The following is a 27347-nucleotide window of genomic DNA, read 5'->3' as shown; positions in this document are numbered from 1 at the left end:
TAATAATAATCCTCGCATTTGATACAGCGTCTTATCACATTTTCGAGACGTTTCAAAGCGCTTCACAGAATAAACTGTAAAGTGAATTGACTGTATACTTTGTGGGAGAAATATAATAATATAATAATAATGGATAATGATCTTTGCATTTGATATAGCACTTTTCACACCTTCTAGACGTCTCAAAGTGCTTCATGGAATATACTGTAAAGATGCAACTTTTAAGCAATAAAGCGGTCCCCCAGCATTGTACAACTATAGTATTTGAGTTCAAAGTTCCAACCTGAGACTTGAAACCAGAACTAAGGCGAGATTGCTAGTAACTGCGCCAGGCTGACCCCTAATGTTGATTGGAATTGGAAAGGGATGGGAGGGAAGAAACAAACCAGGGCACGAAACTACAAGTTAGAAGCAACTCTTAGAAGTAAGAGAATTAGAAAAGTTGGAAAAATTTATGGAATTAAATGGCACAATGTGAGCGGAATCTGAACTCCGCCGAAAACTGGAACATTTCCAAATAGGCGTCCAACACAATTCTTTCGAAATGAACCTTACAGGTGTCAAGGAATATGGGGCAAAGACTGGGAATTGAAGTTGAGGTACAGATCAGCTGTGATCTAATAGAATGGAGGAACAGGCTGAAGGGGCTGAATGGCCACCTCCTGTTCCTATGTGCGCTAGCTGCAAAAATACTCTGCACTACATTGGAGAGATTTCACCCTCTAAAAGCAGAGCATGTTTACCCAAATCTCAGTCCTTGTAAACCACCGTGAGCATTTTAACGACAGAAATCAGAGCGGGTGATGCGGACGGATCAATACGGATGCTTTTAACACCAATTTATTTTAAAAGCAAGAAAGCAAACTGTGTGAATGTCTGTCAATGGTCTTTTTAATTAACTGAGCATCAACTTTTTCACTCTTGTTACTCGCCATGTGGCTCTGCATAAAGCCCTTCAGGTGAGACCAACCTGGGGCGAGTTTTAGTGGAGACACTGTCGGTTTTTTTCTCATCCCAGTAAATTTCATGTCAATTTCGGGGAAGTTGCATAGAGGTGGAAAATCCACTGTCTGGCCCATCGCCTCTGAGTATAATGTGGATGTCATAGAAAGAAAGATAGGAAAGTAGAAAGACAGCCAGAAAGGTAGACACAGAAAGAGAGAGAGAGAGAGAGAGAGAGAGAGGGGAAAGACAGAGAGAGCGAGAGACCAACAGACAGAAAAGCACTTGAGGTTATTGAGGTTAGAAGCTCTTGTGGGAGGGGGGAAATGAGTAGTGCAGAGCTGAGCAGACTTTATGAAGGCAAACATATCTCAGCACTGAATCTAATGGAGCTGGTGGAGTTTCTGCAGGACAAATGGGGTTCCCCTGAGGTGATTCTGAATGTGCCGCAGTTAAAATCACACAGATATGGTTCAAAACACCTCGTGTCAGTCATTCGCTTGAACCCAAAGTGGAAACCTGAGCTGATTCCCGGCATTTACCCCGTTAAACAAAAGAAGATATCTTCAGCATAGAGCGACACTGACATTTACAGAAGTGTACCTATCTCCAAATTACCAGCCACATTATGCAGCAAGCCCAGTGGTTAAGAGCCGGGGCTGACACCACCTTTAATATCCGAGATTAATTGCATTCAGGAGTCAGAGTTTATGTCACCGGCGCGGGGGAAGAGATTAAAGTGGCTCATCAGTCACTAATGAAATGCAAAGCTGTAGCAATCTTCGTGCTTCCACCAACGCACAGTCCGGCTCGGCAGACCCAACGCGAAGCCCACCCAAGCCTAGGCGAGCCCACCCTAGCCTAGCCTAGCGTGCTGCCGGCCAAGAGTTTCCGGGACATCCCAAGGTGAGGCATGATCTCATTTCAGTTCCGCAACCCAAAATCAATACCCATTTGTCTGAAACGATGCTGATAGATTCCTTCTCGTCCAATTTGTTTTGACCATAAAATTGAGGGCAGGGGTTTTAGTGTGCAAAGCACGGAATCTCAGTGGCTCAAGCATGTTATTCAAAAACCCTTGAAACATAGGGGACGAATGTGGGGAGGGAGGGGGGGCAAGAGAGAGAGAGCGAGAGAGAGAGAGAGAGGGAGACACTGCATTGCATACATAATTTCTCCGGGGAACTGGAAAGCAGGCACTTGCTCAATTGAAATCAATTGCTAACTAGTTTAATTTGCAGTGCAGTCTTGCTCTGTGCACAGTAGCTTAGCTTGTTAGTGCATTATGTGGCCAAAGAATAGCCGGTCCACCAGGGAGCCCATCGTATCTGCAGTTCATCAACTGCTGGGTTTGTAGTCAGCAGCAGCATAACAATGAAGAGCCCATTGCTTTACACGCCATTGCGGGGAGCAACTTTTATCGGTTTTATTCCCCGTCGTAAAAGCACGACGACGACGAATGACATTTACACGGTGCCTTTCACGTCGGGAGAACGCCACAAGACGCTGGATGGTCAGAGATTTGGACCCGAGCTCGGGGTTGGGTTTAGGAAGGGTGGGGGGCAGAGAGGGTGGAGGGCAAAAAGGGTGGAGGGCAGAAGGGTGACTGACGGGCGGCCGAAGAGGAGGGTCTCAAGATGGGCTTTGAAGGAGGCAAAGGAGGGAGCGAGGAGAAGGGACTGTGGGATGGAATTCCGGAGGGTGCAGGCGGAAAGGCTGAAAGTTTGACCGCCAATTGTGGGTTGGGACTGTCGGGGGAACGTAGAGCAGGTCGGAGCCCGCTGAGCAGAGAAGTCTGTATGGTGTCAGCGGGTCACAGAGCAGCGAGAGAAAACCAGTGGGAAGAATTTGAGGTACACGGACCGCAAAGGAAACATTCTGGCTCGGACGCATTCCTCCGCCTTCGTGCGTTAAACCCGATTCCCATTTCAGAACGGATAATCGGAGCATCAGTCAGAGCAGAATTCCACTAAGTCATAGTCTCTAAGAACCTCCACAAAGTCCTGTTACCATCTTATCTCTCCCCCCCCCCACCGCCACCTCCCAACTGAAACATGGGGAAGAATGATAATGATTGTATTTAGAGGTATACTACTTAATTGTATCCAGTGCGGGGGGTTACAGGACTTTGTGGATACCCTGTACTTTTATCAATTCAATCCCATCACTGCCCACTCAATAACTAATACACGCATAAAGATCTGAAGATTTCCAATAATTAAAACAAGGGGAAGAGAATGATGTAATGGAATAAATAATGGATTGACAGGAGTGGGGGGGGGGAAGGATTGTTCCTTCCAGCCCATGACTATCTCACACTCCCTACTGATATTTCTTCTCTCTCAAAGCCACTCACTAATTTTTCTGGGGTCACTCAGGTGTCCTTGACAATTACGGAAACCCATCACCGTGCTCAAGAGCATCCGAACTAAACTGAGATTTCCATGCATCCCACCTACACAAAGAAATTCCAGTGACCGATTCTTGCAATGGAATGCGCACTCTCTCCCTGGAGGGACACATCCTGTTTATTAGGTGCAGGTTGGCAAGAGCCAAGGCTTGGGAACCGCAGATTGTGAGTTGGGGTAACTGCGGGAGAAATTCCCTTCTCTTTTCCAATCTCATCTGTTCAGAGCTCGTTGTAGCTTCTTATCCGAGAACATCACCTCTCACAATGCAGCACACACCCAGCATTGCACTGGAGGGTCAGCCTGGATCATGAGCCCAAAGTGGGGGCTTGAGCCCACAAACAACAACTTGGATTTATATAGCACCCTCCACGCTGGACGGAGTCTCAGAGAGCTTCACAACGGATCCCGGGGCCAAGCCAGGGGGATGGGGAAGAAGGTGACCAAAGGCGCGGTCGAAAAGGCCTTTAGCTGATACCTGAAAATAGGAAGAGAGAGAGAGAGAGAGCGAGGTGAAGGGAGTGAGAAAGGGAGTTCCAGAGCCTTGGGGCGTAGTGGCTGAAGGCATGGCCGCCAAGGGTGGAGTGGAGGATTCGGGGGACAAGGAGGAGGCCAGACCCGGTGGAGCAAAGGCAATGTTGTGAGGAGAGAGGAAGTCAGAGAGGTAGGGGGGTGCAGGGGCGTGCAGGGATTTGAAGACAAGAGTGAGGATCTTGAAGTCGATCCTCTCTGGCAGCCAGTGCAGTCTGGCAAGGACTGGGGTAATCGGGGATCGGAGTTTGTTACGGGTAAGAATGCGGGCGGCAGAGTTCTGGATGACCTGGATTTTATGAACAACCTTCTGACTCAGAGGCGAGGAGTGCTACCAACTGAGCCGAAGTTATTAAACTTATGTTACTAACCGTTAACACAGCCAAGCCATTCTACTGGTGACAAGATTACTTACCCACTGGGTTTATTGATAGCACAGGTCAAACCAATTAAAACTTATAATTGCTGGTGATTCATGGAAAGAACGTGCTTCTAAATATCCATTAGTTAGCAATTGGCAAATGCAACATCAAACATTCTCACTTCTATTATATGGAGGACAGGAAGCTAAACAAACCCATTTTTAAAGCAGGCTTTACAGCAACCAAATGTTAACGTCAATACCTGCTCAATAAGGGTACCTGCAATTCCTTCTGTTCCCAGGACGCATAATACAACAACAAGTTTACATTTGTATAGCCCCTTTCACGTCGCGAGGACGTCCCAAGGCGCTGGACAGAGTACAGCATTTCAGACCCGAGCTGGGGTTGGGGGGGGAAGTGAGGGGAGGGGAAGGAGGGTGGCCGGTGGCATGGTCGAAGAGGAGCGTCTTGAGGCGGGACTTGAAGGAGGCTAAGGAGGGGCGTGGAGGAGTGACTGGGGGATAGAATTCCAGAGGTTGGGGGCAGAGTGGCTGAAGGCTCTCTCACCAATGGTGGGGTGGGTGGGTGGGTCAGAGGACGTGGAGCAGGTCAGAGCCGACTGAGCGGAGGGAACGGGTGGATTGGTAGGGGTTTAAGAGGTCACAGAGATAGGGTGGGGCGAGGCCATGGAGGGCTTTGTAGGTGAGGACCAGGATCTTGAACTGGATCCTCTGAAGGATAGGGAGCCAATGGAGTCGGGCGAGAGTGGGGGAGATGGGGTCACAGAGTTTGGTGCGGGAGAGGACTGCAGAGTTCTGGTTTATCTGCAGTTGTGGAGGGAGGAGTTGGGAAGGCCGACAAGCAGGGCATTTGCATAGTCGAGCCTCGAGGTGATGATGGCATGAACAAGAGTTTCAGTGGCCTGAGGGGTGAAGTAGTGGCGGAGTCGGTTTGAGATTGCGGACAGTCGTGGTGAGGGAAGAGGGAGAGTATCAACCTATGGAAATGATTAACTAGAATTGGATTGAGTTTCCATATAAAGTATTTGCTGTTTTTTTTTGGGGGGGAAGGAGAGAGAGGCAAGAAAGACTGTCTTAAATGAAATCTTGAAGTAGATAAACGATAATGACAACAATATAGGCCCTTCACATTGGGGAACATCTTGCACAAACCGGGGTTAATTGGGTCCCAGTTCCCAGGATGGGCAGCAGTTAATACTAATAATAATCCTTGCAATTGAAATAGCACCTTATCACGTCTTCGAGAAGTCTTCAAAACGCTTCACTGAATATACCGTAAAGTGAATGGACTGTATGTTTTGCGGGCAAAACGCGGCAGCCAATTGCCCACAGCATTGTCCCCCAAACAGTTGTGGATTGAATGACCAAATTATTATTATTTTATTTATTTATTTATTTATTTTTGAAGGGACTATTACCCCCGGAAAAGCCACTGTTATGATCCACCAATCGACCAGAACAGGGTTCCTACATACTGCCAGGTAAAGAGAGGGGTGTGCGGTAAGGAAACACACCCAACCTTTCGCCCTGACACGCCCAGGAATCGAACCCAGGTCCTCTTGCTTGCGAGGCGAGTGCTCTAACCACTGAGTTACTCTAAGTTTAAAAAATATAGATTCCTATATTGCTGGGAAAATTACGCAGCTCTATAAAAGGGAGGGGAGGGGGAAAAATGTTTCTTATATAAAAAGAAACTAACAAAAAAATCCTACTTGGAATTTTCCCAACTAAACAAAGGTTCGACAGCAGCCAAAGGCTACCATCAACCAGCCATCAGGTGAAAGGGAACATACATTCATCTGCTGTGCCATCTGCTGGTTAGTCCACCTATTACACAAAATGTTTTTTTTTGTTCAACCAGTGCTTAAGAGTATCAGAACCAAACCGAGAATTCCATGGAAATTCCCGCAAAGTGGAGTGCATCAAAACCGCAGGTTGTGATTCCGAGCTACCAGGCTGTTCATCGGAGAATCCGAGAGGAGAGATGCGATATAATACATCATAATAATAACAATGTTCCTGGCATTTGATATAAAGCCTTATCACGTCAGACGGACGTCTCAAAGTACTTCACAGGATTCACTGTGAAATGGAGTGACTGAGTATTTGTAGGCAAACATGGCAGCAAAATCAGTGCAATTTGTTGTTGCTGTGTAAAGGAAAGAGTTTAATTCCCAGTACTTCTCTCTTACACCCAGATAATAATGATAATGTGTGTTCTGTGAAGCGCTTTGGGACGTCCTCCCGACATGAAAAGCGCTATATCAAATGCAAGGATTATTATTATTATTATAATCCCTGCTTTTGATATAGCATCTGGTCACGATGTTAAGACGCCTCAAAGTTGTTAAATGCAGAGCTTAGTTTTGAAAGAGTATTTAAAAGTTCCTTTCAGAAATGTCAGGCTGTTCGTTAAATAAGATCCTGTAAAACGTGATGCGAGTTTTTAATGTGTCGAAGCTTTTACAAAGCGCTAAAAGAAATATTACTCAGTTAAAATGAAGGATATATTTTATTTAAAATATGTTTTAGCAGGTTAATGGAAATTCATAATGGGAATCATAAAGCTCTATTATTTTTTTCCCTGAAAGCATGCTGTCTAATGCTGTAAGATGAGGCTAATTGATTTCCTCCGCTTCTGAATTTATTAGAGAACAGATGAAGGTGACCCGTACAGTCTTATAAGACATTGAGACGGTTATGTAAAATGTAGGGCGCATTCATCAATTTGGGACCTGCTATCTGCTACAGGAGGAGTCTAATTGCTCTGGAAAGTGCTGTATAAAAGCTTGGGAAGGTTAAATGCTTTCCTTTTAAAGCAGCCGTAATGATGTGACTGCATTGTAAGAAGATGACTGATGTGCGGAAAGAATAACGTCTTGGCTTTGTGTCGGACAAAAGCTTGCGACGGAGGACACACGCGAGCACAAAAAAAATGGGTTTTTGTACTCGCGGATTTGAAAGGGATTCAATTTCCTTCAGACAGTGTTTGACAATTAGCTCAGATAGGCTTTACAATTAGCAACAGGCTTTGTGAAAAACTCCTGGACCGTCACATGCATTTAATTGCATATTGGAGGCGAGTGCTCTGATCTGATCCCGGGTGGCTCAGGAGGTTGGGTACCAAGAGGCGTGTTCGACAGGCGCTGGGTTCAAATCTCACTCAGCCTTGAGCTCAACCCTGATTTAAAAATCGACACCCAGAAACGTGGACGGTAATAATAATAATAATAATCCTTGCATTTGACACAGCGCCTTATCACGTCTTCGAGACATCTCAAAGCGTTTTGCAGGATGTACTGTGAATGTATTTTATGAGTGAAACGCGGCAGCCAATTGCGTACAGCAGTGTCCCACAAACAGTCAGGTTCACCTCATGTAAACCATATTGGGAAACAGAGCTTTCTTCCTTCTTTTTGCGCTGATTTAACAAGAAGGGAAAAAAGGGGAAGCGATACATTGTTAAATTATGACATGTCTTGTTATTATAATAATGATAATCCTTGCATTTGATATAGTGTATCACGTCGTCAAAACATCTTTACAGTGCTTCCAAGAATTTACTGTGATTTATGGTGACTGTAAATTCGCAGACGAACACCGCAACCAATTCGCACGCAGCAATATCCTACAAACAGCGAATGGCCGATTTTATCTGGGGCATTATTGGGTTAATAAAAACAACCTTCTCTTTTCAAATAGCGCTGCAGGATCTTTAACATCTGCCTGAAGAGGGAGACGGGTCCTCGGTTTAACGTGTCATCTGATGGACAGCACTCCCTGACAATGTAGTGCTCGCCCAGTTTGGAGTGTCAGCCTAGATTATGAGCTCAAAGTCCTGTTATCTTGCCATAAATAGCTGTTTGTATTATTCCACGTGGCAAATAGTTTTGGTAAAGTTGTTCCACGCCTAGGATGGCACAGATCACATTGGTTGTTTTTGCATCACCTTGACTGGATGCCTTAACCTGCATCTTAAATCTCAAGCCCCCATTGCACCGATATAACATGCCCATTTCCCACTTCAATCCCATCAGCAAGACGACCAACTTACCAGAACTGACTACAGTTATGTTCCCCTTCCTTATTCCTCACTAGATGCGAAACTAGATCGGATTGCAGAAGTGGAGCGGGCGATACAGCAGATAAGTCCCATTACCACTTCTTCCTCCCTACTACCACCGGGCTCACAGATCCCGTTTTAACAACAATAATCCTTGCACTTGATATAGCGTCTCACCACAGTTGACGAGACGACTCAAAGCGCTTCACAGGATTTTATTGTAAAGTGGAGTGACTGCGAATTCCATGAGCAAACGCGACAGCCAATTCGCACACAGCGACGTCCCACAAAGAGCGACAAAGTGAATGACCACGTGGAAAATTCTTAAATCCTGTCTTAATTTGGAAACTTTTTTTTAAAAAAAGAAATGCAGAAAACAGGATTCCAAATTATACACGAATTGAAGAGTTTTCCACAATTCTTTCACCTCGTTACATTTTAAGATCAAAAAAAGTTCTTGCAGGTTAAGAGTGGGTGGAATTTGGGAGCTCTTACTCACAGGAGAAGTGGTGGGGGGGAAAGAAATGGAAATCAAATGAGCCAAATGGACCGTGCTTCAGTGATAATCACATGAAGCTTCTGCTAATTCGTTGCTGATTTGGAATAATGAAAATAATATTATTTGATATATTGTAAAGTGAATTTTTGTGGGTAAACATAGAAACAGGAGTAGGCCATTCAGCCCCTCGAGCCTGTTCCGCTATTCTATAAGATCATGGCTGATCAATACTTCAACCCCAATTACCTGCCCTTGCCCCGTATCCCTTGATACCTTGACCTAACAAATAGCTATTCACCTCAGTCTTGAAGATGTGAATGGATTCAGCATCCACAGCCTTTGGGGTGGTGGGGAGGGGGGGGGAGAGAGAGAGAGAGAGAGAGTTCCAGATCTTGAAGGGTATGAAATAAAGACACTCACTGATCACAAGTGCAGCTGACCATCAGGCATAAGATGTTGTAGATAATGTAGGTAAATATTACAGCAGTGATGGTGCCTCTGGGAATTGAGTAACTTGGATTCTTTAAATCACCTGAAAGGGGTAATAAAATAAAACAACACAAAATTTGCAAGCTTAACATATTTTCCCCCTCGCAAAGTAAACCGCTGTGCATGTTTCTTTCATGAAGGAGTCCTGCGGCGTGTGTATTGGTTAGAACACTCGCCTCGCAAGCGAGAGAACCCGGATTTGATTCCCAGGAAGGGCGAAGTTAGGCAAGTTTCCTTACCCCACACGCAGTAAGCAGCAACCCGGTTGTTAGTCGATTGCCAGATCACTTTTCCGGGGGTAATAATAAAAAAGTAAAAAAATAAATTTGGTCACTCAATCCACGACTGTTTATGGGACGCTGCTGTGCGCGATCGGCTGCTACGTTTCGCCTGCAAAACACACAGTCAATTCACTGTACAGTATATACTGTGAAGTGCTTTGAGACATCTCGAATACGTGATAAGGCGCTGTATCAAATGCAAGGATTATTATTATGAAGTCTAGTGCTCATGGCCGTCTCCTAACCCTCGCTCAGTTTCGTACGAAAAGCCAACAGAGAAAATTTTGCTCTGGATTTAGCACCGCAATAAACATTCACCGAGCCCTCTAAATTATCACCCAACAAATCTCACTAATACTCTTTTATAGGAGTAGCAAAGGCATTAGAATATCCCTTTGCGACCATCGCCGCAAATTAACAGTGTGGATGGTGAGACAGTATAAAAGTATCTAAAGACAGAAATGTCTTAATAATAATAATCCTTACATCTGATACAGCGCCTTATCACATCGGTGAGTACATCTGAAATCATTTCACAGAATATATTGTAAAGTGGATTGACTCTGTATTTCGTAGGTGAAACGCGACAGCTAATTGCGCACAGCAATGTCCCACAACCAGTCATGAACTGAATGACCAAATTTTTGCGGGGTTTGGGAGGGATTATCATCCCCGGAAAGCGATTCACTAATCGACTAACAACTGTGTTCCTCCTCACTGCTAGATAAACAAGAGGCGTGTGGAGTAAGGAAACTTGCCTAAAGTTTCGTCCCACCCGGGAAATTTTTGATTCAACGCAGATCAAAGCAACAATACAATTTGACATTTACACGAGCCCCAGTTATAATGCATACGAACAAGAATCACTCACAATCCATGCATTTGATATAGCGCCTCTCACATCAGGACATCTTCTCAAAGCGATTCCCAGGACTTATTACTGTGAAGTGTAGTGACTGTGTATTTTGAGATAATAATAATCCTTGCAATTGATATCAACAATAACAATGCTCATCCGGACCTTGATGTCTGACAGACAAGCTGATATCACACCTTATCGTGGATCGAGACGTCTCAAAAAGCTTTGTGGCAGCGAGGTGAATTTACACTCATATAGGAGAGCATCTCAAAGTGCTTTGCACAGTTGACTAAGCACTTGAGCTCGTTTGTGGGCGGGTGCGTTGGGCGAGAAAGAGAAAGGGCAGGGTGTGTGTAAGGGTGGGGGAGGGCAGGGAGTGTGTGGGGGGGTGGGGTGGGTGTAGGGTTGGAAAGCATCAAAGCAGAACCGTAATCGTCAGTTACTTCAGTCTTGCGAATGCTGCGCTCTGAACCCCGGTTAAACAAACTCACCCGACATATTCGACCCCGCCATGATACCCGTGCAGCCGTTAAACATCACCGCAAACACAGCAGCAAAGCTCATCATGTTACCGGTGGTGTAGTCCGCTGTGTATTTCGCTGCACAGAGAGAGACAGAGAGCGAGAGAGAAAAACAGTGATCAAAACATCCACATAGTGAATAGGGCAGCGGCGGAAAGACAACAACAATTAAAAAAAAGTGAAATGTTCCTTCTGGAATTATATTGTAAATGTTACAGCAGCAGCACCACCAAATGACATTTACACAGCGCCTTTCACATCGGGAGGGCGGGGAAGGTGGGGGTAGGAAGGTGACCGAAGGTGCGTTCAAAGAGGAAGGTCTTGAGATGCGCCTTAAAGGAGTTAAGGGAAGGGACTGCGGGATGGAGTTTCAGAGGGTGGGGGCAAAGAGGCTGAAGGTCTGACCACTGATGGTGTCAATGAGAGTTTGGGCTGCATTGGTGGTGAGGTAGAAACCGAGATGGCAGATGTCATGGAGGTGGAGGAAAGCGGAATTGGCCGGGTGGGAGGGGGGGATGGGGAGGCACACTTACGATTCAGATTTTCCTTCAGGGTGGACAGCTTAAATCCAGTGAAGTAGCCGTGTATTGTGCCGTTTTGCCCTGGGATGGTCATGTTGATGGGTTTCGGTGACACGGCAAAGAAACTGATGAATATGGTGCTGAGCACCACCATGACGATGAGGAAGATGACAAACGTGGCCTTGGCGTAGATACTGGCTCCGACCAGGCAGACCAGCAGGCAGATGAGGAGAACCCCGCTGCCATAAAGAAGCTCGTACCAGTAGCCCTGAGGAAGTACGTTCTCTGAGCTGCCTTGGATTTCGTCTGTAAGGAGATGGATGGCAGCCATTTCAGCCTCAGGTTAGGAGCCATTATAAGGGGAGGAAAAAATTTAACATTCAATACTTAATTATGAATAGATCAATAGATCATAATCTTAATTATGAACAGATTATGAACAGAGAGACGATTACTGGATTACCTGGCTCCCATTGTGTATAATAATAATAGTAGTAATAATCTTTGAGACGTCTCAAAGCCCTTCACAGATGTACCGAAAGTGAATTGACTGTATATGTTGTGGGCCGCAGCCAATTGCGCAGCGTTCCACACAGTCGTGGATTGAAGTGACTATTTTATAAGCGAACAGTGGCCATCACGCCAAATACCTATTAGTTCAATTGCTATCTTAAAAAACTTGTTTCATCGCAAATTATACAGTCATTGTAATACTACACCCTGCCAGCCCTTCTCTACCAATCTGTGTGCATCTCTCTCTCTTATCCATCCTTCATATTCTCTCTCTCTTTCTCTCTCTCATTCTCTTTCCCCTGCAATCACATCTCATTTCCGTGCGATTTCCTTCAGAACATCTTACTTGGGAGGATTTTATTTTGACCCAAGCCAACGCAATAGCTCTGGTTGTGATCCTGGTTCAGTTGGCAATAAACAAGGCAATGGGTGTTGAGTACATTTATTTCCGAGACTGTCCCCACCCCAAGCTGTAGGAGGTTAAACGTGAGCTTCATCGCTATTTTGTGGAAACTTAAGAGACCAATTTCTGTGGTCAGGCCTCCTAGTGTCATGTGACACAATGTGAGCTCACGCTCACAATCCACAACTTCCTAATCTTAGCCAAACCACCTGTTGGGAAAGTCACATCATCTCTGCACAGAATTGAGGAAGCATTATGAAGGGGTGAGTCACATCGCACTTGTCGTGATCTCCTCTATTTTGGTCAGCCGGGTGTCTGACACATGGGGAAACCCATCAAAATGCTTAAGAGTCTTCAAACCAGACTGAGAAGTCCAGGCATCCCACCAACACATGGAAATCCCATAGGTAGATTGTTGGAATGGAATGCGTGCTCTCTCCCCGGAGGGATGCATCTTGATTACCTAATTCTAGAAAGTATTAGGCACAGGTTGGCAAGAGCTAAGGCTTGGGATCCCAGAATGTGCATTGGGGTAACTGCTGGAGTCTAACCAGCTAAAACCACATAGCTTGCCATTGATATTGCTGTCTGACAAGCCTGTCCTCGAACCATCCTACCCGTTAAGGCTTTGGCTTACAGGGTTAACAGGAGCTGAGTGGGATGACTCCCTGCCCTCAGGCCTGCCCTTCCAGGTTCTGCCGATGAGCCATGCTGGGCTGCATGTCATCAGGAATACTGCGGAGCTCCTCCTGGAACTGGGAGTCGTGCAACAGAGACAACAGCTCAGATGGGCAAATGCAGCCTGAAACCAGCCACTCGCTGGCCTAAAGGTAATGGAAAAAGCAATTGTCTTTATTGTGAAAAATCTCTCTCATTCATCCACAAAATGCACAGTCGCTACCGAATCCTGTGAATCTCTCCTCCAGACTTGAAATGCTCTGTATCAAATGCAAGGTTTATTAAAAATAATAAAAATCCTTCCATTTGATACAGTGCCTTATCTCAAAGCGCTTCACAGGATTACACTGCAAAGTGCATTGACTGTGTATTTTGTGGGCGAAATGCGGCAGCCAGTTTTGCTCCCAGCAATGTCAATAGATATTAATCTTAGACAATATTAATGATTATTATGGAATATAACAGCACAGAAACAGGTCATTCTGTCTATCAATCCTTTTTTACTTTTCCTTCAATGAGTAACACCTAGTTTTAAATCTCCTGTTCTCTTGCACCAAAACCTCAAATAATTATTTTCTCAAGCTTCTATCCACCCAAATCCTTTTGAAATGGATTGTCAGACTCTGTTTTGTTTCTAGCAGTTCCAGATTCCAACCACCCTCTGTGTAGCAATAATAATAATTAATAATAATCCTTGCACTTGATATAGCGCCCTATCACGTCTTTGAGATGTCTCAAAAGCTCTTCACAGAATATACTGTAAAGAGAATTAATTGTATATTTTGTGGGCGAAACGCAACAGCCAATTGCGCACAGCAGAGTCCTACAAACAATCGGAATTGAGTGACCAATTTTTTTAATTTTTATCTTTTTAAGATGTTTTTTTTCCAACTTCTCTTAAAAGACACTGTGGCCTTGTCCAAGATTGAATGAATAAGGCATCAGATTTTAGGACTTGGGACTTGACAAGCTCTTGGCTTTACTGACAAAGTGACAGATTTAATACAGTAGTTCAAAACCCTGTACCTTCGTGACAGTTATATTTTCAGGCCAGCACAAAGAGGGAATTGCGATATCACTGCCTGTTTTTGATCGCGTTGAAAATGGAGAAGGAAGAGAGAGAGAGAGAGCACCAAATGAGCCCCACCCAAACATGCATAAGTGTGTCAATGACTCAACTTAACCATCAAGGTCACCTCGCAAGGCAAGTCCTCTCAAATCCTGAAAACAAGACAGTCACAGTGGCAGGCAGTCAGAGGGTCAGACTAGCTGCTTAAATAAGCTCCGATCATCACAAGTTAACCCGCGCCCCCTCCACCCCCTCACACACACTTTTAAAGCCTCCTCCCCTTTAAGATTTACCTCTTTGACTGCACTTTCAGTAATCTTTGGCCACTTCCCCTCCCCCCTGCCCAGCCAGCTATGTAAAACGCTCTGAGACAAGAGACACCCTCCTGACATGAAAGGCGCTATATAAATGCCAGTTGTATTGTATCTCGTATCATTGCTGCTGTGCAAATGTGCCTTCCAAGTAATTTCCACTGTACTGCACTGTACAATCAGATCCATTTTTTGTCTGGAGTAAATTGGATCCTTGATTCCTGCCACAGCTGGAAGCATACATTTCAAATGACCATGCACCTGGAGATCACCTCACTCCATTTCTAAACAACTTAATTTTCTTCCCCTCATTTCTTTAAATACAATTTATTTAAAGATGGCCATCCAAATCCATTTTCCTGGTCACACAGTTTATAGAGTGTGGCCACATTGTCACGTAGTGGTTGGGAGCCATAGCATTGGGCATTACATCCAAAGACACCAGTCGAACTCAAACAGCAACAAGTTATACTAATAATGATAATAATCCTTGCCTTTGATATAGCGCTTTATCACATCTTTGAGGCGTCTCAATACACTTCACAGAATATACTGTAAAGTGAATTGACTACATTTTTGGGGGCAAAATGATGACTTATCCCAAAGATTAATCTGAAAGCACACTCATTACTGGCACTCACCAGTACTCATTACTCCACTCACCTGGAAGTACTCCAAAAGTGTCCACGATAGACTCCACCAGTCCCAAAATATAGAGTGCGCTCCCACAGACATTAGCAAAAAAAAACATGACCCCGATGCTGCCTCCAAATTCTGGTCCCAATGCTCGGCTGATCATATCTGAGCACAATAATCTGTCAAGGAAAAACTTCAAAGAAAGTCCTTTCTTTTTATCATTATTATTATTATTATCATTGAAAACGGCAAAGCTCTTAAAACTCAATTGGATGGCATCCGTTGTCTCTGTCTGCAGGCAAGTAAGCTCAACTCTGAATTTCTTGTGAGCAACATAAAAACGAAATCACTTCAATAAACATATTATCCCAGTATAAAACAGGCGCTTTACCCGTCAGGCTTCGGTCAATTTCACACCCCATTTGCTTTACTATCTAACTCTATCACACATCACCGACCGCTGACAATGCAAGTTAATTGATCAAAACAGAATAACTGCAGCAATGGAACATTAACACTTTTACATTGCGCATTTGGGAAGTTATTCTGATAGTTTCACCTTGATGCATCCATGGAGCATATTTTCTCTCAGGAGTAGCTCACTCGGAAGAAGACACGATTTGCAATGCAGGTTCGACACTATCGAATTCAAGATCCTCACCCTCACCTACAAGGCCATTCACGGCCTTGCTCCCTCCTACCTCTCCGACCTACTATCCCCCTACCTACCCGCCCATACCCTCCGTTCCTCTGGCTCCGGTCTGCTCCACATCCCCCGCCCCAACCGCCCTACTATCGGTGGCCGGGCCTTCAGCCTCTCAGCCCCCAGGCTCTGGAACTCTATCCCCCAGTGCCTTCGCCGCTTCCTCCCTTTCCTCCTTCAAGGCTGGTCTCAAGACCTTTCTCTTTGACCGAACCTTCAGCTCCCCTCTCCACTCTCTACCCACTCCTCGCTCCCTCCCTTCCCTCCCCTCACCCTGACCATTTCCCCCTTGCTCGGGTCCTGACCCAACTGTACAGCGCCTTGGGACGTCCTCCCGACATGAAAGGCGCTCAATAAATGGAATCTTGTTGTTGTTGTTGTTGTTGTATCCAAAAATGTAAACCACTGGAAATGAAAAATATGAAAAAAAAAAAAAAATGCCTGACAAAAACGCATGTTCCCCCAATATCTCATTATTATAATGCAGTTACACAGCAAAATACACAGTGTTTTGGCTCGTTCTGAATTTGGCTATTAAGAACAGTACAAAAGTTCCCAGACTATTCAACCTTGTAGGCAGCACTGCTGGTTCTTAATAATAGTCATAACAACTGCCCAAGTCCCGTCCAAGAGTTTTTATTCTATGCAAGTTTGACAGAAATCATTCTTTGCGTAAGTCATATTAAATGTATGGTCCCAACTGGTAAGATTAACTGTAGTAATAATCCTTATATTTGGTATGCTTTTCATGTTGGGAGGAGGTCACAAAGCACTTTACTGTAGAGTGTTGGGGGTCAGCCTGGCTCAGCTGGAAGCACTCAAAGCTCTGAGCCAGATGACTGTGGGTTCAAGTCTGGCAATGGGACTTTCAGCTCACAGTTGAGGCTACTGCTCCAACATAGCACCAGGCAAGCCCTGAATGGCGAACAAATTGGCTGCAGCGTTCGTCTGCCAAATACAGTCTCAACAACAACAATAACTTGGATTTATATAGCGCCCTCCATGCCGGACGGCGTCTCAGAGCGCTTTACAGTAACGGATTCTGGGACCGAGTCGGGGGAGGGGGAGGAAGGTGACCAAAGGCACGGTCAAAGAGAAAGCTCTTCAGCATAGACCTGAAAATGGGAAGGGAGGCAGCGAGACGAAGGGAGTGAGGAAGGAAGTTCCAGAGCCTCGGGGCATAGTGGCTGAAGGCACAGCCGCCGAGGGTGGAGCGGAGGACTTGGGGGACGAGGAGGAGACCAGACCCAGAGGAACTAAGCCAATGGGTACTGTTTTGAGGAGAGAGGTCAGAGAGGTTGGGGGGTGCAGATGAATGGAGGGACTTGAATACAAGGGTGAGGATTTTGAAGTGCAGTCTGGCAAAGACTGGGGTAATCGGGGAGCGGAGTTTCGTGCGGGTGAGAATGCGGGCACAGAGTTTTGAATGATTTGGATTTTATGGATGGTATTGGATGGGAGACTGGCGAGGAGGGCATTAGAGTATTCTCTACACTTCACTGAAAAATCCCGCTGAGCGCTATGAGATGTCTTGACGATGGGATAAGGCATGATATCAATTTAAATTATTATTCAAAAAAAATGTGGTCGCTCAATCCACGACTGCTTGTGGGGACGCTGCTGTGTGCAATTGGCTGCCGCGTTTCGCCCACAAAATATGCAGTCAATTCACTTTACAGTACATTCTGTGAAGCGCTTTGAGATGTCTCAGAGATGTGATAAGGCGATGTATCAAATGCAAGGATTATTATTATAAGTGACGGTGCCTCCCACCCTCCCACCAGCTCGACGTAGTTCTCCACCGCTGTCAAGTGCTTTGGGACACTACCTATTGTGAGGTGCACTATATAAGTGCATGCTGTTGTCGTTGAATGCTACTCCGTTTTGTGTCCGCTTTGGGGAGGAATGTGTTTTACTTTTATAAAAAGATACAGTATGCTCCACCGGCATCCAGGGCTCCATTGGTGGAGATGGCGCACACAGAGAGAACAGTCATGTTCACGATGAGATAAGCCACAATGAACATGAGAATCGCCTGGTACAGACCCGCCTGACCCACCACAAAACCTGCAAAAAATAAAGTTATAGTCACATAAAATAACCATGAGTTCACTGAGTGTTCAGTTAGGTATATTGGGGAATGGGGGAGTGGAGGGGGAGGTTGGGGAAGAGATCTTCGCCTCACCCCCCCCCCCCCACCCCCGCCTTGCCTCCTTCAAGGCCCGTCTCAGAACCCTCCTCTTCGATCGCAGTTTTTGCCCATCCTCCTACCCTCCCTCCCCTCCAACCTCTTCTAAATCCCAACCCCCAGCTCAGGTGCGGATCCTTGACAATCCAGCGCCTTGGGATGTCCTCCCAGTGTGAAAGGCGCTTTACAAATGTTAATCCTTGCATCTGATATATTATCACCTCTTCAAGACGTCTCAAAGCGCTTCAAAGAATACACTGTAAAGTGAATTGACTGTATATTTTGGGGGCTAAACAAGTAATTTGTTGTTGTTGTTCTCAGACATATTACTGCTTAGCCCAATGTGAAGCCTCATTGATTCTCAGTTCTCTAACCCAACATGCTCAATAATTTAGAGTTCCGGAATCCAGAATTATGGAGGCAGGTCTGCATTGGGATCTCCGTTTACAAGGCCTCTATAAGTACTTGCCCAAAATGAAGGAACATACATGAATGCAAGTTATTGTTGTTTGGCTCCAGAGCACTGGGTTTTCCTTTAGCACTCGTTCCGACGTCAACAACTAGTTAATAATCCTTGCATTTGATATAGCGCCTTATCACGTCTTCAAGATATCTCCAAGCGCTTCACAGAATATACTGTAAAGTGAATTGACTGTATATTTTGTGGGCAAAACACGGCAGCCAATGGCACACAGAAGCGTCCCACAAACAGTCGTGGATTGAAGTGACCAATCTATTATTTTTTTGAAGGAATTATTATCCCCAGAAAAGCGATCCGCCAATCAACTAACAACTGGGTTCTAACTTACTGAGAGGTAAACAGCGGCGTGTGCTCTAGTTGCTATCGGAGACAAGCTTAACTGGTTATGTGGAAGCAGGTGTTTGTGCTGCAACACATTCTTGATGCTTAATATTCAATTTGAGCTAAAGTAATTGATAGATAGTGTTGTTGTTCTTGTCGTTGACGTACAAATAACCTCGTCAGTGAATATTTTGTGTTGGCTCATAAGAACATGAATTGTTAAATGAAAGAAGACCAAAGTCCATCCAGGTCGCCTTCCACCATCCTGGAAGTCACATTCACATGACACGTCCCAAACCACACACTGTGTCCTGAGATTTTATTTTCTAACAATTTATCATTTCCTAAAAGAAATCTATCTAATTATGTGAAACTATTATTCCCATCTCGTAGCAATTTAGGTGTCGGCCTGGCTCAGCTGGTGCCACTCTTACCTCTGGGTCAAAAGATTGTGGGTTCAAGCTACAAGTCGGGACTCTGAGCTCAAACTTCCAGCCGACACTCCACTCGGTGTTGGGGGAAGCGCTGTATTTTCTTTTGGGCGAAAAGTTAAACTGAAGTCTTGTCTGCCTGTTCAGGTGGACGTTAAAGATCCCATCGCACTGTTCAACTAGAGGAAATGTCTCCTCACATCCTGGCCAACAAAACGCGAGACAAAATTTGTTCTTTATTGTCATTTGACGAGAGCGTTTGATGAGCTGAGAAAGACAGTCTCAAGAGTTCCTGTTGGCGATATATTTGGTACTGATTTGGTTCGTAAAGGGTTAAGAGCATTCAGTGTTGTGAAAACTGTCATTTGAACAGTACTGTTCTGTATATAGTCCTGCAGTTCCTTCCTTACCTGATGGAAGGAAAATTCGAGTGAAGCCATAAACGAAACAGAGAATGCTCGAGCCAAATAAAGAGGCACATTCACTGAGGGTAAACTGACCCGATTGTGAGCTTTCTCATTATGCGCGTGTGGGCGGGGGATTTTGGTATCTGCTGAGCACTGCACTGTAAATTGCAATCAGTCAATAACTACAGAAGCTATTTTAGTTTGTAAGGCACGTGTCTGCTTTGTAATATCCACCACCAGCCCATCCACCTGCCAAAGAGATGGCCACAGAAAATCACGTGTGTAGCTGCATTCGAAAAAAAATGCTGCTTTAAACCAAATTTCCGCATGCTTCGGCAGCGAGAGGGTGGAAAGTTTGATTCCCGGGCGATACCTTGGGCAAGTTTTCTTACTCCACACGCACACCTCTCTTTACCTAGCAGTAAGTAGGAACCTGCTTGTTAGATGGTTGGTGGATAGCTTTCTGGGGGTAATAATCCCTTAAAAAAGTAATAATTTGGTCACTCAATCCACGACTGTTTGGCGGCACTTCAATGCGCATTTGGCTGCCGCTTTTTTGCCCACAAAACACACAGTCACTCCGCTTTACAGGGTATCCTGTGAAGCGCTTTGAGACATCTCGACGATGTAATAAGGCTTTATATCAAATGCAAGTATTATTATTTATCATTATTATAATGCCTGTTCCGATTGGACCAGTTAACATTAAAAAGCCCTGTTAAAAATAATAATCCTTGCATTTGATATTGCGCCTTATTACGTCATTGTTGAGACATCTCAAAGCGCTTCACAGCATATACTGTAAAATGAATTGACTGTACATTTTGAGGATGAAACGCAGCAGCCAATTGCTCACAGCAGTGCCCCACAAACAGTCGTGGATTGAGTGACCAAATTATTATTATTTTTTGTTGAAGGGACAACAACAAAATTACATTTATAAAGCGCCTTTCATGTTAGGAAGACATCCCAAGGCGCTGGGACTAAGGGGTTATTATAAGGGTTTATTATACTAAGGGACTATTATTCCCTGAAAAACAATCTATCGATTGACTAACAACGGGCTTCCTAGTTACTGGTCGGTAAACAGAGGCGGGTGGAGTAAGGAAACTTGCCTAATGTGTTGCCCCGCCCGCTGTTGTTGCAACAGTGTTTGGAAGGAAAGCAAGGGATTTCCCTGTGTCCCTTGACGGTACAGCATTCCTTCCAGCTCTCAACTCACTGATAGATAACTTGGTTATTCATTTGACTGCATTCATGGGACATTCTCCCCCACATCCGTGCCATGACCCGCTCAAATCCCTGACTGTCCGACGCCTTGGGACATCCTCCCGACGTGAAAGGCGCCACACAATGTTTTGGCGTGGCGAAGCACTGCATCAGATGGCTGAATCATTTTATGATCTATTCAGATCGCCTCAAGCCTCAAAGTGCAATGATAACAATCCATGCATTTGATATAGCGCCTTATCATGTCGTTGAGACGTCTCAAAGTGCTTCAAGAATATAAGAATAAGGTGCATTGACTGTATTTTGTGGGTGAAACGCGGCAACCAACTTGACCACAGGAGTGTCCTGAAATGAGTGACCACATTGTTTTTTATTATCCTCAGAACGCGATCCACCAATTGACCAACAACCTACTTAGTACAACAGTAACAAAATTACATTTGTAACGCTAGGTGAACAGAGTGATACAATACAGTGAGGAACCCAAATTTCCACTGGACGTACACAGTCACTGTGTTTGGCTTCGCAGTGACTGTGTACAAAGAGGCTGTTACATTTGCTTACAAATATGCAGTCACTGCGCTTGTATATTCGCCCACAGAATATACAATCAATTTACTTTACAGTGTATTCTGTGAAGCGCTTGAGACGTCTTGAAGGTGTGATTAGGCGCTGTATCAAATGCAAGGATTATTATTGTTACTATTGACAGTTCTTACCTGTAAATAATTTTCAAATGTATCAACGTTATAGCAGGCGCACAAAATACACTTTACAATATATACATCCTCTGTATGTATCCATAGTCCCTCCGCCTCACCCCCTCCCTTGCCTCCTTCAAGACCCATCTCAAGACCCTCCTCTTCGACCGTGCTTTCGACCACCCTCCTTCCCCCCCTTCCCTCCACCCTCCCCGATCCCAACCCTCGAAACTTTGACCATCCAGCGCCGTGGGATGTCCTCCCGACATGAAAGGTGCGATACAAATGTAAAATTGTTGTTCTTCTTCTTCGACCGTGCCTTTGGTCTCCTTCCCACCTCTCTGCCTTCCCTCACCTCTACACCACCCCCCCTCCCACATGCTTGGACCCCGACACCTGACTGTCCAGCGCTTTGGGACGTCCTCCCGACGTGAAAGGCGCTCTATAAATGTAATTTTGTTGTTGTTGTTGAAGCGCTTTGAGACGTCTCGAAGACGTGATAAGGCGCTATATCAAATGCAAGGATTATTAATATTATTATTATTATTGCCCCAGACTGGCACACTATTTCAAGGACACATGTTAAAAGGCCTTTTTTTTTAAAAAAATGAAAAATCTGATTTTGTTTTAGATGGGATTTGGGGATTCAAAGTGAAGCCGATTGTATTTTATTTTGGTGGGTAACTTCAAAAAAATTAGGTCAGAGGAGAGAGAGTGTGTGTGTGTTTGAGAGAGAGTGTTAGAGTGTCAGAGAGAGAGTGTCAGAGAAAGTGTGTGTGTCAGAGAGTGTTAGTGTTAGAGAGAGTGTTAGAGAGAGTGTGTGTGTGGTTGAGAGAGAGTGTTAGAGAGTATCAGAGAGTGTGTCAGTGAAAGTGTGTGTGTCAGAGTGTTAGAGAGTGTGTGTGTTAGAGTGTTGGAGAGTGTGTGTGTCAGAGAAAGTGTTAGAGAGAGAAAGTGTGTGTGTCAGAGTGTTAGAGAAAGTGTGTGTGTCAGAGTGTTAGAGAAAGTGTGTGTGTCAGAGTGTTGGAGAGTGTGTGTGTCAGAGAAAGTGTTAGAGAGAGAAAGTGTGTGTGTCAGAGTGTTAGAGAAAGTGTGTGTGTCAGAGTGTTAGAGAGAGTGTGTGTGTCAGAGAAAGTGTTAGAGAGAGTGTGTGTGTTAGAGAGAGGGGGGGAGGGGAAGAGGAAGGGAGGATGAAAGTCAAAATAAAGTTTCCGACTTTACAATGCAAAAATGTTTTTTTTGAGAGACAGAGAGAGTAAGAGAGACAGAGAGTAATAGAGAGACAGAGAGATACAGAGAGTAAGACACAGAGAGACAGAAGAGAAACAGAGAGAGGGAGAGAAAGAGAAACAGAGAAAGAGAAAGACAGAGAGTAAGAGAGAAACAGAGAGAGAGAGAGAGAGAGAGAGGGGAGTAAGAGGAAGATACAGAGAGTAAGAGAGAAACAGAGAGAAAGAGAGAAACACTGAGAGAGAGAGAGAGAGAGAAAGTAAGAAAGACAGAGAGTAAGAGAGAGAGAAAGACAGAGAGAGTGTGAGAGAGAGAGAGAGAGAGAAAGTAAGAAAGACAGAGAGAAAAAGAGAGAGAAAGACAGAGAGAGTGAGAGAGAGAGGGAAAGACAGAGAGAGTGTGAGAGAGAGAGAGAGAGAGAGAGAGAAAGAAACACAGAGAGAGAGTAAGAAAAAATAAGAGAGAGAGAAAGACAGACAGAGAGAGAGAGAGAGAGAGAGGGAAGGGGTCACTCACCAATCCGCAGGAAGACCACTACACTGAACATGGAGAGCAGAGTCGGGATGACAACTCCAAAGAAAGTGGAGAGTTTCTTGGGCTGCGATGGGGGGTCTGTGCCCCGGGCCCGGGCGGGGTGTCCGGGGCTGCCCTCGGGCTCGGGCTGCCCGGGGTCGGGGCCTGTGAACAGTCTGTAGTTCAGTAAAGGTGTCCTCTCTGCCATTGTCCCACTCTCTGTGGGGTCCACCGGTCACCGAACCCTCCGCACTCCCCGTCCGCGGCACTGAGCTCCGACCAACCCTCATGTGACCCGTCACATGCTCAGGCCATCAGCTGCCACCACAGCCCTGAACCCTCCCCCTCCTGTCTGTCACTCCCTCCCTCCCTCCTGTCACTCCCTCCCGTCTGTCTGTCACTCCCTCCCTCCTGTCACTCCCTCCCTCCTGTCTGTCACTCCCTCCTGTCACTCCCTCCCGTCTGTCTGTCACTCCCTCCCTCCTGTCACTCCCTCCCTCCTGTCTGTCACTCCCTCCTGTCACTCCCTCCCTCCTGTCTGTCACTCCCTCCCTCCTGTCTGTCACTCCCTCCTGTCACTCCCTCCCGTCTGTCTGTCACTCCCTCCCTCCTGTCACTCCCTCCCTCCTGTCTGTCACTCCCTCCTGTCTGTCACTCCCTCCCTCCTGTCTGTCACTCCCTCCCTCCCTCCCTTCTGTCACTCCCTCCATCCCTCCTGTCTGTCACTCCCTCCTGTCACTCCCTCCCTCTCTCCTGTCACTCCCTCCCTCCCTCCTGTCACTCCCTCCCGTCTGTCTGTCACTCCCTCCCTCCTGTCACTCCCTCCCTCCTGTCTGTCACTCCCTCCTGTCTGTCCCTCCCTCCCTCCTGTCTGTCCCTCCCTCCCTCCCTCCTGTCTGTCACTCCCTCCCTCCTGTCTGTCACTCCCTCCTGTCACTCCCTCCCTCCTGTCTGTCACTCCCTCCTGTCACTCCCTCCCTCCTGTCTGTCACTCCCTCCCTCCTGTCTGTCACTCCCTCCCTCCTGTCACTCCCTCCCTCCTGTCTGTCACTCCCTCCCTCCTGTCTGTCACTCCCTCCCTCCCTTCTGTCACTCCCTCCATCCCTCCTGTCTGTCACTCCCTCCTGTCACTCCCTCCCTCTCTCCTGTCACTCCCTCCCTCTCTCCTGACACTCCCTCCCTCTCTCCTGTCTGTCACTCCCTCCCTCCTGTCACTCCCTCCCTCCCTTCTGTCACTCCCTCCATCCCTCCTGTCTGTCACTCCCTCCCTCCCTCCTGTCACTCCCTCCTGTCACTCACTCCCTCCCTCCTGTCACTCCCTCTCTCCTGTCACTCCCTCCCTCCTGTCACTCCCTCCTGTCATTCCCTCCCTCTCTTCCTCCTGTCACTCCCTCCCTTCCCTCCCTCCTGTCACTCCCTCCACTCCCTCTCTCCCTCCTATCCCTCCCTCCCTCCTGTCACTCCCATCAGCGCAAGTTAGCAGTTCCACAGCCTCCTGTCTGGCTTCTTATTGAACCCTACAAAGTCTCCATACTGTTTAAACGCCCCCACTTTCCAACACAACCCCCCACCGCCCACATACCCCTCCGCCCCTTCCTGGGTCCCTTCCTCTCCAAGCAGGGAACATGTCATGTATTTATCCGAAATGAGGTTTGATTGAACAAAGCAGCGAAGATCAAGGAGATGGAAGTCTTTATTGTTCGTCCCCTCGCTTCCCCCTCCGCTCCACCATGGATCGGCGGCCACATTTTCAGCCACTGCGCCCCAAAGCTATGGAACGCTCCCCCTCACTCCCTCTGCCTTGCCCTCCCACTCAACCACCCCCCCCCCCCCCCCCCCCACCTGCACTCCTTCCCATCCTTTAGGTCACGACTGAAGACGTTCCTCGTTGTCCGTGCTTACAGTCACCTCCTCCCTCCGGTTTGGCATCAGGCTCCGCCACTGTTAAGCGCTCCGAGACACTGTCCCGCACGAAGAGCGCGGTGTAAATTCAAGTTGTTGTATTCTTTCAGTGAAAAAACCTTTCAACTCACAGGCTTTGGAACACGTACCTAAACTTGGGTTTTTTTGACATCCATGACAACATTTTGTTCCGTTTTACACAACCACAGAAGGGAGTTTCTCTCAACCCGTGTCTGGGCCAATAATTCCCCCAATTAATTTGGTCATTCACATCATGGCTGTTTGTGGGATTTGCTGTGTCCCAATTGGCTGTCATGTTCACATGCAAAATATACAGTCACTACACTTTAAAATAAAATCCTATGAAGCTCTTGGAGACATATTCCTGGTGTGAAAGGTGCCTTACCAAATGTAAGGATTATTTTTTATTTTAACAAGAGAACATTTGCAAATCAGAAATTGCTGCACCAGAAAGAGCCGAAGGACTTTCATCAGAACCTCTCATGATTTTGTGAAATCTGGTTTTATAATTATAATCCTTGCATTTGGTATAATAATAATAATAATCCTTGCATTTGATATAGCGCTTTTCACGTCGGGAGGACGTCCCAAAGCGCTTCACAGAACACACTGTAAAGTGAATTGACTGTATATTTGTGGGCGAACGCGGCAGCCAATTGCGCACAGCAATGTCCCACAAACAGTCGTAGATTGAAAATGACCAATTTATTATTGTTTTGGGTTTTGAAGGGATTATTATTAGGCTCTGTGTGGAGTAAGGAAACTTGCCCAAGGTTTCGCCCTCTGCCTGGAAGTAGAGGGAGGAGTAGAGGGGCCAGCCAGGGGAATTAGGACGAATGACATCTTGCATGGAGTACACAGGAGTATAGCGCCTTATCATGTCTTCAAGACATCTCAAAGCGCTTTACAGAATATACTGTAAAGTAAAATGCCTGTATATTTTGTGGGGCAAAATGCGGCAGCCAATTGCGCACAGCAGTATCCCATAAATAGTCGAGGATTGAGTAACCAAATTCTTATTTTTTTTTTAAGGGATTATTACCACGCGATTGACTAACAACCGGGTTCCTACTTGCATGACTCCATTAGGTAAACCCAGGTGTGTGGAGTAAGGAAACTTGCCAAAAGCTTTACCCCACCTGGGATCGAATCTGGGTTCTTTCACTTGGAGGCGAGCGCTCGAACCACTACGCTACAGGACTCCATGAGGTGCGTCCATTTTTGCCCCAGTGACAACTTTGACTCGGCCTTTGACTCTTGTTCCTTTTGCAAAATAGGTTTAGCAATGATCACAATAATCCCTCGAGATTAACAAATGTAAGGAAGCACATTTTTCTGCTGTTTCTATACAAACATGACTGGCAGCAAACATGGAGCTTATAAAAATAAACATCTCTCACAAGTTGCTCGGGTAACAATGACTCCCACGACATAAAGAGTTTCGGGATCAACTCATTTGCTCATATTATTTCCAAAGACTACCTCCTAATTGTTATAATTTTGCAATGCTGAATTGCATGGTAGCTGAGCTATAATTTTACAAAATGTGGATGAGGCTAGGTGACAGAGCCCATCACTGTAAAAGATACACATTTCCGTTTGTGAAGTATGTAATTACCTCGTGGTGATGGAAGACATTTATGCCTGCACAGTGTTGCAAACACTTGCTACATATTTCAGTTCAGACATCAGCACTTCTTTTTATGACATGATGTTTTTAACAACAACAACAACAACAACAACAAGATTCCATTTATAAAGCGCCTTTCACGTCAGGACGACGTCCCAAGGCACTGCACAGTTGGGTCATGACCCGAGCAGGGGGGAAATGGTCCGGGTGAGGGGAGGGAAGGGAGGGAGCGAGGAGGGGGAAGAGAGTCGAGGGGGGAGCTGAAGGCACGGTCAAAGAGAAAGGTTTTGAGATCGGCCTTGAAGGAGGAAAGGGAGGAGGCGGCGAAGGCACTGGGGGATGGAGTTCCAGAGCCTCGGGGCTGAGAGGCTGAAGGCCCGACCACCGATGGTAGGGCGGTTGGGGCGGGGGACGTGGAGCAGACCAGAGCCAGAGGAACGGAGGAACACTCATGGCAAATGGTTCACAAGTCATCAGAGTTAA

The 27347-nt window shown here is 46.0% G+C and overlaps 1 protein-coding gene across 1 annotated transcript in view; it reads right to left on the bottom strand.

The window, feature by feature from the left end:
• zgc:153039 (uncharacterized protein LOC767698 homolog) overlaps positions 1-23651 on the bottom strand; it is a 46068-nt gene extending 22417 nt beyond the window's left edge. The window contains exons 1-6 of the mRNA XM_042338973.1: positions 23315-23651; positions 17742-17876; positions 15134-15271; positions 11509-11802; positions 10946-11053; positions 9246-9357 (exon numbers count right to left, since the gene is read on the bottom strand). Of these exons, the coding sequence (XP_042194907.1) occupies positions 9246-9357; positions 10946-11053; positions 11509-11802; positions 15134-15271; positions 17742-17876; positions 23315-23519 (992 nt within the window). The 5' untranslated portion in view covers positions 23520-23651. The remainder of the gene's footprint in view (positions 1-9245; positions 9358-10945; positions 11054-11508; positions 11803-15133; positions 15272-17741; positions 17877-23314) is intronic.
• Positions 23652-27347: the final 3696 nt, after the last annotated feature.

Source organism: Callorhinchus milii, unplaced genomic scaffold (genome assembly GCF_018977255.1).
Source record: "Callorhinchus milii isolate IMCB2004 unplaced genomic scaffold, IMCB_Cmil_1.0 Scaffold11, whole genome shotgun sequence".
Classification (NCBI taxonomy): Eukaryota; Metazoa; Chordata; class Chondrichthyes; order Chimaeriformes; family Callorhinchidae; genus Callorhinchus; species Callorhinchus milii.
Note: the sequence above shows the minus strand (reverse complement) of the source record. Positions and strands in the feature narration are given on the sequence as shown.